At 41.5% G+C, this 13,572-nt stretch overlaps 2 protein-coding genes across 3 annotated transcripts in view; one reads left to right on the forward strand and one right to left on the reverse strand.

Annotated features, from left to right (window-relative positions):
* Nucleotides 1-3,023, reverse strand: part of LOC133399098 (gastrula zinc finger protein XlCGF17.1-like) — a 4,540-nt gene extending 1,517 nt beyond the window's left edge. The window contains exons 1-2 of the mRNA XM_061670225.1: nt 2,603-3,023; nt 1-775 (exon numbers count right to left, since the gene is read on the reverse strand). The exon at nt 1-775 is cut by the window's left edge and continues 1,517 nt beyond it. Of these exons, the coding sequence (XP_061526209.1) occupies nt 1-775; nt 2,603-2,708 (881 nt within the window). The 5' untranslated portion in view covers nt 2,709-3,023. The remainder of the gene's footprint in view (nt 776-2,602) is intronic.
* Nucleotides 3,024-3,565: 542 nt separating this feature from the next.
* On the forward strand, nt 3,566-11,790 carry LOC133399102 (zinc finger protein 501-like). 2 transcript variants are annotated; one of them, XM_061670229.1, is made up of 3 exons: nt 3,566-4,009; nt 7,535-7,870; nt 11,012-11,790. In XM_061670229.1, exons 1-3 carry the CDS (start codon nt 3,817-3,819, stop codon nt 11,032-11,034), a joined length of 552 nt encoding a protein of 183 aa, XP_061526213.1. In that variant the 5' UTR covers nt 3,566-3,816; the 3' UTR covers nt 11,035-11,790. The 2 variants fall into 2 exon arrangements, with proteins under 2 accessions (XP_061526213.1, XP_061526212.1); XM_061670228.1 differs by lacking the exon at nt 11,012-11,790 and having other exon boundaries at nt 7,535-9,306.
* Nucleotides 11,791-13,572: the final 1,782 nt, after the last annotated feature.

Genomic DNA, 13,572 nt, shown 5'->3' on the forward strand with positions numbered 1-13,572 from the left:
AATTGGATACCACACACTGAGCAGGTAAAAGGCTTCTCGCCAGTGTGTATCCTTGTGTGTCGAACAAATGCTGAGCGATCATAAAAGCCTTTGTTGCAGACTCGACAGGAATATGGTTTCTCTCCAGTGTGAGTTCTTTTGTGCGTTTTCAAACTTTCCCCCAGAGTGAAACTTTTACCACATGTTGAGCAAGTAAAAGGCTTCTCACTGGTGTGTGTCCTTTTGTGTCGAATAAATGCTGACTGATGAGAAAAACTTTTGTGGCACACTGAGCAGGAATAAGGTTTTTCTCCAGTGTGTATTCTATTGTGTATAATCATATGTCCTTTTATCAAGAATCTTTTACCACAGACCATGCAGAGGAACGGTTTCTCTCCAGTGTGGGTCCTCATGTGTCTTTTCAAATAATAGCTGTTTCCAAAGGTTTTCCCACACCGAGAACATTTTGAGTTTTTCTTGTCCATGTGACATGTCGCATCACCTTCATCATCAGTGTCCGGAGAGTACGCTGTGTCGTCACTATCTGCTTGTGATCCTCCGCAGTGCTCTCCATCACTCTCTGATGTCATGTGTTGACTTAAACCGCTGCTCTGAGGCGTCACAATGTTCGCCTCACGTTGACCTTTGTCTTCATCATCTTCACTCTTCACAATTACACGATGAAATGGCAGCTTTGTGATATCAGCCTCCTCCTCTTCCTCCTTTACGTGGTGGGGCTCTGGCTCCTGCTGCTCTACCCTGGAGCGCCACTCCGGCTGATCTTCTTTACTGACATCTGTGGCGGGACACACAAAAAAAGTCAAGCTTTCCTCAGCCAGCTCATACTTTATTATTACGGTGCCAAATAGGAGTATCTTGCAGGAGGATCAATTGAAAAAAGAGCCATTAAAAAAATAATAATAATAATTGCCATTTTTCTCAGAATGGAAGTTAGTCAGTAGTAATCCCTCGCTACTCAGAGGGGATAATGCAGTGAATAGCAAAACAAATAAAAAAGAACAAGTATATGATGCGGCCCTAAAGATGTATATAATTGCTTAGGTTAATAGTTGAAACCACATGTAAAACTGTAATTACGAAACACGAAACAATATCAAATGTATGTTGGCCCGCCAGTATATAGCGCATGTGCCGCGAAAACTACAAATCCCAGAATGCTTTGCTCGTGTGTTGGCTCATCATTCGAGACCGGTAAGCACCTTCTCCTTTTCTGGTGCAGTCATTCGCAACTATGCTACCAATCTCCTCGGGCAAATATACACCTCCCCTCCTCAATCATGGCCAAACAAAAGATGAGAAACAGGAGCTTTCAAGAAAGGTGGGAGGCAGATTATCTGTCCACAACAGATTTTAGATTTCAGATCTACAAATTGTATCTATTTAAATGAGAAACAAATGTGTCTTATATTGCACATTTGATTTCTCATGCGATGAATTGGAGACTCTAAATTGCCCGTAGGCATGACTGTGAGCGCGAATGGTTGTTTGTTTCAATGTGCCCTGCAATTGGCTGGCAACCAGTTCAGGGTGTACCCCGCCTCCTGCCCGATGACAGCTGGGATAGGTTCCAGCACGCCCGCGACCCGAGTGAGGAGAAGCGGCTCAGAAAATGGATGGATGGATTTCTCATGTGTTGATAATAAAATCTGCTTACTCCAGATTCAGTTAAGTTTGTTTTCATATGAAAAGGTTTAACATTACATATCTGGAGAGAAGGGAAAACATGACAAATCTGAGTAAATTTTAAAAAAATATTGAGTTTGGCTTGCGAGGTCCTTAATTTTGACAGCACTGGTTTAAACTATAAATACATCACAAGGTATGATCCCAAAGCACACACACAAACTCATCACACATTAACATTATACACACACGTGTGTGCCTGTGTGTGTGTATATATATAATATATATATATATATATATATATACATATATATATATATATATATATATATATATATATATATATAGTATAGTGGGCACGGTAGCCGACTGGTTAGAGTGTCAGCCTCACAGTTCTGAGGACCCCGGTTAAATCCCCGGCCCCGCCTGTGTGGAGTTTGCATGTTCTCCCCGTGCCTGCGTGGGTTTTCTCCGGGCACTCCGGTTTCCTCCCACATCCCAAAAACATGCATTAATTGGAGACTAAATTGCCCGTAGGCATGACTGTGAGTGCGAATGGTTGTTTGTTTCTATGTGCCCTGCGATTGGCTGGCAACCAGTTCAGGGTGTACCCCGCCTCCTGCCCGATGACAGCTGGGATAGGCTCCAGCACGCCCGCGACCCTAGTGAGGAGAAGCGGCTCAGAAAATGGATGGATGGATATATTATATATAATATATATTATATATAATATATATATATATATATATATATATTATACATATCTATATAATATATAATCTATATATATATAGAGAGATTATATATTATATTATATATATTTATATATATATATATATATATATATATATATATATATATATATATATTTCGTGTGCACATATGAAGAATCAAGAAATGAACCATTACTCGAACCAATGGCAGAAGTGTTACGATGCTTCATCTCGCCATCACTACTATAATGAGTGAACACATTTACCTGCTCGGTGTGGTTCATCTTGGGGCTTGAAAACAGCGTCCAGTAGTTGACGTTGTCGCTCGTTGTCTTTTGTTGGTGAAAGTTCCTCCTCGTATGGTGTTGTCATTCTTGTCGCACAATCACTACACTCTCTCTCTCTCTCTCTCACACACACACACACACACTTTCGCGACGTTTTGCTTACTTCCGCGTCACTTTGTTTGCAACAAGCCAACTAAACTAAAATAAGTCGAGAAGCTTCAAAGTGTACCGAGTCGAGTTTTGAAGGGATTATTTAGGAACGTTTGCTGTGCTTACCACATACAATGAATGGCACCGACAAAATAGCAAAAGCGTAAACATACTTGACAAGCTCACTACACATCTTCCCCGTGATCTCTTGCTAACTTCCGCGTTTCGTCTTTCTTCTTTTTCCGACTTTCTTTTGGCGGTTGGCAAACAACTTTTGTTGCATTAGCGCCATCTTTTGAAAAGGAGTGTGGGTCCGGATTGTCCTTTTTGTGTTTAATGGCGGTTTGCAAACTATGACGGTACTGCATTACCGCCACCCAATCATCTGTAATGATTACTGCTTTGATTCACCATCTCAATTGTTAATTTTCATAAAACAAAATATGTATAAAATATCTCAGAATATAATTCTCTTAAATTAGCTATTTTACACTTCACTTTTTCAGTATCTCAATTTAGGTGTGAATATGAGTGCGACTGTTTTTTTGTTTCTATGTGCCTCGCGATAGGCTGGCGACCAATCAAGGGTGTACCCCGCCTTTCGCCCGGAGTCAGTTAATTTAGGGGCCAGCACGCCCGGGACCCTAGTGGGGGATAAACGGTACGGAAAATGGATGGATTGATGTTTAATGTCGATGCAAACTGAAGCAGTACTATTGAAAATCACTGGGTGGCGGTAACGCACTAATACAGTTTGTAAACCGCCGGTACACAAACGAAGAAGAAGCTGCAAAAAAGAAACAAAGAAGAAAAATGGCTGAGGATGAACATTAGCATTGAGAAAACCAACGTACCTGTTAATGCGTCCATTGCTGCGTCTTTTCTTCTGTATTCAGAATGTGTTTATATTTGGTATAACACTGTAAAACATAGTTGTTGTTTTTTTCCTGACTGCCTGAAGGCCCCTCAAGATTAGCTTAGCTTGCTCGCTGTGAACAAAGAGGTCGAGTGTGAGTGGAAAGTGTTGTGATTGTCGTGTGAAAATGTGCAAAGTGCAAATGCTGAGAGCGTTGCTGAATCAGCGACTAAGTGCGGCCGTTGACGAAATATTTGTAGTGTTCCAAAGAACAATAGCAGAGTACGAGGAGGAACTTTGTCGTACAAAAGCGGAGAACGAGCGACAACGTCAAATTTTGGACGCTGTTTTCAAGCCTTCGTTTGGATCAAACAGAGCAGGTTTGTTCACTTCTCTCACTTGTTCTTTGGCTTTCTGTTTTCCCCTTTAACTGAAACTTACGAATTGTTAAGTCTATTAAATGCATCATACATTAACTATGTGAATTGACTTGTCAATGTCCAATGATTAATTTTCATTTTACGATGAAATCTGGGGTGCACGGTGACTAGTGTTTAGAACGTTTGCCTCAATAGTTCTGTTTGGGTTTTAAATCTCTGCTCAGGTCTTCACTTTGCTTGCATGTTCTACACATGTGCTTACTTGACTTTTCTTCCACATTCCATCTCAAAACGTGCATATTAGCTTCATTGAAGACTGAATTGTCCATAGGTGTGAATGTGAGCGTGGCAGAGTCACAAGGAAGTCTCAAGTCATAACCTTTAAGTCTCAAGCAAGTCCCAAGTCACTATGGGGGGAATCAAGCAAGTCAAGTCATTACTTGGTATCAGCAAGTCAAGTCATGCAATCTTGCTCCAGTCAAAACTTATATTGGAGTGGTAATAAAATGTTTTTACACAACCCCCCCCCCCCCCCCCCCCCATAAATCATAACATAAAAAAACGTATTCACACCCAATAAAAGTTAAATGAATAACTGAGGTTATGATTGATTGAATTCATTGTACTGAATTGTTTTAACGTTGTATTTCAAACTCAATTGAACTGAACTTTATTTCTGAACAAACTATGTTGTGTACTTTGTGATGACAGCCTTGTAACGTCTACGGTACTTAAAGAGAACACACTTAAGCAAAAGCCAAGACTGTTGTCTGTTGGTCAAATATAATTAGATGTGTATCTAATGGGCTACTGGAGAATGAAGAGATTTAGAATTAAGGGAATAATACATGACATGAATATATTTAAAAAAGTAATGTGAACAAATCTGCATTCCTCCTGTGTCCACTTTAATTAAATCACTCAGTCGGGTTTGTTAATTTATTTAGAAGCACTGACTCTGTACAGTTGACAATGGTCATTAAATTATGTTTCATATGCTGTGGTCTGGCACGGTGGACGACTGGTTAGAGCGTCAGCCTCACAGTTCTGAGGACCCGGGTTCAATCCCCAGCCCCACCTGTGTGGAGTTTGCATGTTCTCCCCGTGCCTGCGGTGGGTTTTCTCCGGGCACTCCGGTTTCCTCCCACATCCCCAAAACATGCATTAATTGGAGACTCTAAATTGCCCGTAGGCATGACTGTGAGTGCGAATGGTTGTTTGTTTCTATGTTCCCTGCGATTGGCTGGCAAGCAGTTCAGGGTGTACCCCGCCTCCTGCCCGATGACAGCTGGGATAGGCTCCAGCGCGCCCGCGACCCTAGTGAGGAGAAGCGGCTCAGAAAATGGATGGATGGATGCTGTTTTTTTTTTTTTTTTTTTAAATAGTGCAGAAAACATTATCACAGAGCCAGCACTACAGATGACATTTTAATGGTGAAATTCAGTGTGGCTAATCATAATCTTTTGAGACAAGCATATGTTACTAGCAGGATTAACCAGGTAGCCTCAGCGGTGGTGGTGGGGTAGGATTGCGCCCGCGGATTGCGCCCGCGGCAACCGAAAGGTGCGGCCGCCGCGACTAAGATGGGAGGAGGAGGAGAGCCGGAATGAAAAGGTCCATGCTCATCCGTCTGGGGCTGGCTGGAGAAAGTGTGTGCTCACCGGGAGGCCCGCCACAGGTTAACAGCAGATGCCAATAGAGGGGCGGCGGCTGATGGCGGGCACGAGAGGAGGAGCTCTGTGCAGAGGGAGACGTGGCGTCTGGGTCTCGCCAGGGAGTGTGGCCAACCAAGGTGGCGTGCGAGCGAGCGCCACCTTCGGAGGCCGGGTATGTGAACCCGAAGGCTGGAGGAACCGCCCACCCGAGCACCGGCGCCAGGCCGACCATTTTAATCGTCCTAAACCAGTCTATGAAACTTAATGTTTGACCAGCTAGCTAAACGGTTAATTTAGCTTACTTGTCTTCGTGAGTTTTGTAGTGACGGATGAAGTTTGACCTTGTTGTGTTTTTCATGCTCGATTTGCAAGCAATGCAGGTTGGCATACTCTTTTTGCAGACTTAATCGAAAACATTAAAGCCTTAAATCTAAATTGTATCACCTTTGGAACTCCTTCCATTGTTGTTCATGCAGGTGGCTATGACACACTGGCAAGTGCACAACAACAATATATACTGTATAAAATATTCAATATATACTATATAAAATATTCAGTTACCTAGCCCCATGTGAAAAAGTAATTACCCCCCTTGTTAAGTCATGAATTGAGGCTAATCACAATTTTTGGTTAATTTTCACTCATTAGAACCAAGTCTGATTACCTCTAGACACGTTCAATCAAGATGTCACTTAAATGGAATCTGTCCCGATAAGATCAAGTCAGACAAAATATTTAAAAAGCTGTAACAACATGGCACAATCCAAAGAAATTCCAGAACAGTTGAGAAAGAAAACAATTGACATCTATCAGTCTGGAAAGGGTTACAAAAGCCATTTCTAAAGCGTTGGGAGAGCCATTATTCTCACATGGAGATAACATGGAACAGTGGCAGTCCCAGGAGTGGCATCCAGGAGGCCACAAAGGAACTCGGAACAACTTCTAAAGGACTGAAGGCTTCACTTGCCTTAGTTAAGGTCAGTGTTCATGACACAAAAATAAGGAAGAGACTGGGCAAAAATGACATCCATGGCAGAGTTCCAAGGCAAAAATCACTGCTGACCAAAGAGAATGTAAAGGCCTGTCTTACTTTTGCAAAATAAAATATCCGAATGGTTCCCAATACTTTTGAAAAAATATTATATGGAGTGACGAGATGAAACTGTAACTTTTTGGAAGGTGTCTCGTTACATCTGGCTTAAATGTAGCACAGCATTTCAGAAAAAGAACATCATACCAACAGTCAAACATGGTGGTAGTAGTATGAATGGTCTTGGGCCGCTTATATCCTTCAGGACCTGGACAACTTGAAATCATGAATTCCCGAAGGAGAAATGTTCATCCATCGGTTCATGACATCAAGCTGACGTGCACTTGGGTTCTGCAGCAGGATAACGTATATACGTGTATATGTATGTATATATATATATGTATGTGTATATATGTATAATATATGGATATATATATATGTGTATATTATATATGTATAATATATGTATGTATTTATGTATGTATGTATTATGTATGTATGTGTATATAGGTGTATATATGTGTGTGTGTACACTGTGTGTTATACACTGGAGTATGTGAGTATGTGTGTGTATATTGTGTATATACACTGCGTGTTATACACTGGAGTGTGTGTGTGTGTGTGTGTGTGTGTGTGTGTGTGTGTGTGTGTATATATAATATATATATATATATATATACACACACACACACACACGCGCACGCGCGCACACGCACACACACGCACGCACACACACACACACACACACGCACGCACACACACAGTACCTGTATAGTTTGATTCCTGTACCTGACCTTTACCAAGCGTATTAATATTGAGCTTTGACATTGTTTGCTTCAGATGCAGGAAGAATGGATGACGTTGGTGGGGTTAGACCTGCAAAAAGTTCCAGTGAAGATGAGCTTCTCCCTGAACAGCAGGAATGGAGCTCTGGGGTACAGCAGGAGGACATAGAGCCCGCTTGGGTTAAAGAGGAAGAAGAGGAGGCTGACATTGCCAAGTTCCCGTTGGCTGTCGTCCATGTGAAGAGTGAAGATGATGAAGATGTGCCTCACTCCTCGCAGCTTCAACACAGTCGAAGCGAAAAGAGACGATCCCGAGCAGACAGTCTCTTAGCGCCACGATCAGACAGTGATGACGCATCGTCACACTTTCCTGATGCTGAGGAGCCTAAAGGTGATGTCAGATGTCAGACGGACAGTGGACACCTTAAATGCACTGATTGTGACAAAACCTTTAGTGACAACTCAACATTGAAAAGACACAGGAGATGTCACACTGGAGAAAAACCTTTTGCATGCTCGCTTTGTGACAAGAAGTTCTCTCAGAGGGCAAGTTTGGTGGCGCACACGAGAACACACACAGGAGAAAGACCTTATACCTGCTCACTCTGCACCAAAAGTTTCCGCGATAATTCTGCATTAGCTACACACATGAGAACGCACACTGGGGAGAAACCTTTTACCTGCCCGTTTTGTGATAAACGATTTGCTCACAAAGGCCATTTGATATCGCACACAAGAACACACACTGGGGAAAAGCCTTTCACCTGCTCGGTTTGCAACACAAGTTTTAGAGTGCACTCAGTCATGATGATACACATGCGAACGCACACAGGAGAAAAACCCTTCGCCTGCTCAGTTTGTGGCAAAAGGTTCACTCAAAAAGGAAGCTTGATAATACACACAAGAACGCACACCGGAGAGAGACCGTACACATGCTCAGTCTGCAACAAAAATTTTAGGGTTCGTTCAGCTTTGGCAACACACATGAAAACACACACCGGGGAGAAAGTTTTTGGATGCAGTGTGTGTGATAAAAGATTTACTCATAAGTTTCAGGTTGACAGACACAAATGTACTGGTGAGAACAGCAGCAGTCAATGAAGGACTCTAAATAAACCAAAGACTTGAAGCCTCTTTCATGTGGCAATCCCTCAACATTGGGGCTTTAAATGCAGAAAACAGCAAAACAAAATATAGTAATCAGGATGACGCGCTGCTGCTTCCCAAAATGTTTATAATTACCTGTATTATTGGTTTAAACCGTATATATACCACTAACTATGACCCCAAAACACTAATATCATGTCAAACTCGTATTACCATTAAAAAATGGCTTACAAATTATTTGATTTTGAAAAGATGAACATTTGTGTGCATGTGGAGTGAAGACTTGTCTTTCAATCGAGATGTATCACTTCAATTTACTTCATTGGCACCAATGTACCACTTTCCTATTATGGCTTTGGTGCCATTTTATGGCATTTTAGGACATGTCAGAAACAGCACAAAAAATGAGAATATGTTAGTGTTTTTCAGCAAATGGCTGGGGATTTGTTCCACAGAACGCAAGTAGGTGAATTTGTGAATAGTCAACTCTGAATATGCAGAGATTACTGTATTGGCAAAACTGCGTGCAATTTCACTTGGCATCCCGCAATCAGACAATTACAGAAGCGTATTGTAATTTTTTTGAGGGCTTTGTTTTTTTTAATTTTTTTCTGTTTTTCTGACAATTTTTTTCCACCTGTTTTTCTGACAAATGTTTTTTTCTTTCTGACTAATTTTTTTCCCCACCTGTTTTTCTAATTAAAAAAATTCTGAGTTATCGGGACACATCAAACTCACGCAAGAACCTGCGAACTGCAAGTGACTCTTTGCGGACTCTGTAGTAAGCAACATGACCGGCTTATTTAGTTTGATCAAGTTTTATTTTGATATGGGTTTAAGACACTGGGAGATACGCCTGTCTTTGAGTCACATAGATGGTATTGTCATTAGTTTGTCAACATTACGCAAGCACCTGCGGACTTTGCGTTTGTTCAGGAGGAAAGCCCATTCAGATCTGCTAGATACAGCAATGTTTGTCCAGAATCAGTTGGACAGATGGGTATGCTCCATGGATACAAGATGATGCATTAAAATGCATTCAGGCTGGCTACGTGGTGACTCGAGAGACGATCAGGAGACTGATGAAAATACTGGACCCGTAGGGTGTGCAACAGAGGCACCGGAGTCTGCTTCCCCGGCGTGTATACCACAATCCGGCCCAGCAGTAATCCGCCAATAATGAGTCCGCAAAGAGTCTCCTGCAGTTCGCAGGTTCTCGCGTGAGTTCGATGTGTCTTGATAACTCAGAAAAAAAATTGTCAGAAAAACAGGTGGGAAAAAAATATTCAAAAAAACAAAGCCCTCAAAAAAATTACTCAGAAAAACAGGAGTTTTCTTTTTTATCCAAGTGAATGCAATACGCTTCCGTAGACAATTAGATGCATGATAGGATCACCAAACATAATGGGTGACGTCACTGCTGAGTCCATTTTTTTTTTTTTTTTTTTTTTTTAATATATGTATAATTTTTGTTTGTGGTCACTCCTCTGTTCTTGCATGTAGAACGGCAGAGGTCACATACGACTCAGAAAAAGTTAGGGATGTTTGAAGTATGCTGTGAAATTTCAGGATGAACCTAAAATTCACTCTACATGTACTTCACAAGTGAAATTAATTAGACTTTCTTTAAAACTTTCAATGCACATGGCAAACTGCTCTATATTTCAGTACTTTTTGCACAACTTCTCTAACAAGGAGTTGAACGGCTAAATTCACAACAGATTCCGGTCTCTATTGCAACCTGCTGATGACACTGTGACACTTTCAGTTCAGTGACCACTTCCCTCTGAGAATATTCTATTCGAAGCATCGCAATGGAGAGGTAGTGAAAAATTTAACAGTTGTACATCTGCAAAAGTTTAGAGAAGGTCAAGTGAAGTTCACCTGTAAAGGTTATTGTGCATTTTAGGTTCATCCTGAAATTTCACTTGAAAGCTGAATATCCTAACCATTTTGTGAGTAGTGTATGTGTAAGTACAAGAAAGTCTCAATTCTCAGAGACCTTCAAGTTCCAAGCAAAAATATGTGGCAAAAATCATGTAAGTCGACTCCTTGCTAAATTTAAAGAAAGTCTCGTCAAGTCATTACTTGGGTTAAGCAAGTAATAAGTCAGACAACAGCTGACAGCAAGTTGTTGAAAGCAATTTGATAGCGGGATGCTGTGGGGCAGTATCTCACTTTGCTTTGTTCATGGTGTGGCAAAAACAGAAAAATGCTGGATCTTCTGTTACAGCATCAATTCTGAGGAATATCTGTGTGAAACAGGCGTGGGCGTGTAACCTGTTATCTAACTAACATCATCCTGTTAATGTGCATGATAATTTAACATTCAAGATGTTTGTCATTTGAAAATGAAAATAGTATTTTTCAACCAAATTATTATTAAGTCTCCCTTCAAATAATAATCATGATAATTGTTATACAGGTGGAACGGCGGACAACTGGTGAGAGCGTTTGCCTCACAGTTCCGAGGACCGGTATTCAATCCCTGGCCCCGCCTGTGTGGAGTTTGCATATTCTCCCCGTGCCTCTGTGGGTTTTCTCCGGGCACTCTGGTTTCCTCCCGCATCCCAAAAACATGCATGGTAGGTTAATTGACAACTCTAAATTGCCTGTAGGTGTGAATGTGAGTGTGAATGGTTGTTTGTTTGTTATGTGCCCTGCGATTGGATGGCAACCAGTTCAGGGTGTACCCCGCCTCTTGCCCGAAGATAGCTGGGATAGGTTCCAGCACGCCCGCAACTCCAGTGAGGAGAAGCGGCTCAAAGAATGGATGGATGGATAATTGTAATACAGTAATAATAATAGTGAACAGTAGAAACAGTATTATAAGAGTGCGATTTCACTTAAAATAGGCACAAAAAATGTAAATACAAAAACAGAAATGCAAGGATTAATACAATATTGAGATGGAAGGGACATGGATTGCGCAAAAGATTTATTTTAAAAAAAAACAGACGTTGGTAAAAAACATATCCCGAGAAAACACTTTTGATTTGTCAGTTAATGGCGGGAGCATGCCACATTACATTGTCCCTTTCGCGACTGTAGGCCTGCGACTGGAAGCATTGTCTTTCATGGAAAACTCCAGAAGCACCTACCACAGCGTATAAGTGTGCAAATGTTTGCATTAAAAAAAAATCTGTATGTAGTTATAAGTTTCATGTTACAACTGGAGGAACAATGTAAATAAATGCAGATCGATCTTCCAGCTGATCAGTCTTTTTTGTGTGCTTGATTTGAAATCTCTGTGGAAGACTAACTTATATTAGAATGTAAAACTATTTTCTTACAAAGAGGATGAGATACACAGTGTCGTACATAAAATAATACAAGACAAAAAAAAAACATCTGGTGTCTTGGGGTTAAAAAAAAATCACTATACATATATAGTCACATTTGATGGTCAGTGCTACATAATAGGAAAAAAATGGTAAGCATGGCAAGAGAGATGTTTCATGAAGTTTTGGCTTTTCAAAGTAAGGTTTTTGACTGGGTTAGGGTTTCAAAGTTCGAACCCCATGCAGGACCGCACCGCATAAGGAAATATTATTGAGGCTTATCAATTATCTTTGTTGATCAAAAACCGCATTTTCCACCGTTTCTTATTTTATTCATGGGGAAAGTATTTATTGTGTTCACAGAAAGCAAGGTCAAATAAAACCTCACTGGGAGAGGAGAAATTACTGTACCACAATTTAAATATCTTGCTCTTGAATGAATCACTTAACACAAAAATTATGATAAACTGTTATTTCTAAATAAGCACTTTTAAAATGCTTTGCCCTCTTAAACCCATGAAATTTTCCCAAAGTGACAGAAAAACATTATACAACCTGCCATACCAGTGATGATGAATATTTTAAGCTCCTCTCTCATGATTGGTCCGTTTTAGTCACATGCTGTGATGACGTACAAGCGTGCCCATTGGTTCTACATACCATCTACGTCGCCGCCTTCTCGATCGATTTTGCAGCATAATTAAACGTGTATCATCCGGTCATCTAGGTCCATTTGTTCTAGCAGACTCTGTTGCTCCCATTGTTGTTGCTTTGTTCCTTGTTACTGAAAGGAAAGTAAAAACGGCTAACGGAAATGGCAAAAAAAAAAATGCAGAGGAAACTCCACCCTGTGGTGTCCGAGCCAATACCAACCGTAGCGACACCGCCGACTTGGAAGAGAACTGCAGCTAACACCAACTGGCCTCATGTCTTCCCTCACGACATCCATCAACCTTCTCTTTGGTCTTCCTCTAGCTCTCTTGCCTGGCAGCTCCATCCTCATCATCCTTCTACTAATACACTCACTATTTCTCCTCTGGACATGTTCAAACCATCAAAGTCTGCTCTCTCTAACTTTGTCTCTAAAACATCAAACCTCGGCTGTCCCTCTGATGAGCTCATTTCTAATTTTATCCAACCTGGTCACTCCGAGAGCAAACCTCAACATCTTCATTTCCGCCACCTCCAGCTCTCCTTCTTGTTGTCTTTTCAGTGCCACTGTCTCTAATCCGTACATCATGGCTGGCCTCACCACTGTTTTATAAACGTTGCCCTTCATACTAGCAGAGACTCTTCTGTCACATAACACACCTGACACCTTCCTCCACCCGTTCCAACCTGCTTGGAGTCGTTTCTTCACTTCCTGACCACACTCACCATTGCTCTGAACGGTTGACCCCAAGTATTTAAAGTCCTCCACCCTTGCTCTCTCTTCTCCCTGTAGCCTTACTCTTCCCCCACCCCCCCTCTCATTCATGCACACATATTCTGTCGTACTTCGGCTAATCTTCATTCCTCTGCTTTCCAGTGCATGCCTCCATCTTTCTAACTGTTCCTCCACCTGCTCCCTGCTTTCACTGCAGATCACAATGTCATCTGGAAACATCATAGTCCTAGGGGATTCCAGTCTAACCTCATTTGTCAGCCTATCCATCACCACTGCAAAAAGGAAGGGGCTCAGGGCTGATCCCTGATGCAGTCCCAC

Source organism: Phycodurus eques, chromosome 2, assembly GCF_024500275.1.
Source record: "Phycodurus eques isolate BA_2022a chromosome 2, UOR_Pequ_1.1, whole genome shotgun sequence".
Taxonomy (NCBI): Eukaryota; Metazoa; Chordata; class Actinopteri; order Syngnathiformes; family Syngnathidae; genus Phycodurus; species Phycodurus eques.

Excerpts from the sequence above, each read along its gene's own strand:
- LOC133399102 (XM_061670228.1), top strand. The coding sequence starts at position 3,817 with ATGTGCAAAGTGCAAATGCTGAGAGCGTTGCTGAATCAGCGACTAAGT. Across the intron at positions 4,010-7,534 it reads GTTTGGATCAAACAGAGCAG|ATGCAGGAAGAATGGATGAC; the intron begins GTTTGTTCACTT and ends TGTTTGCTTCAG.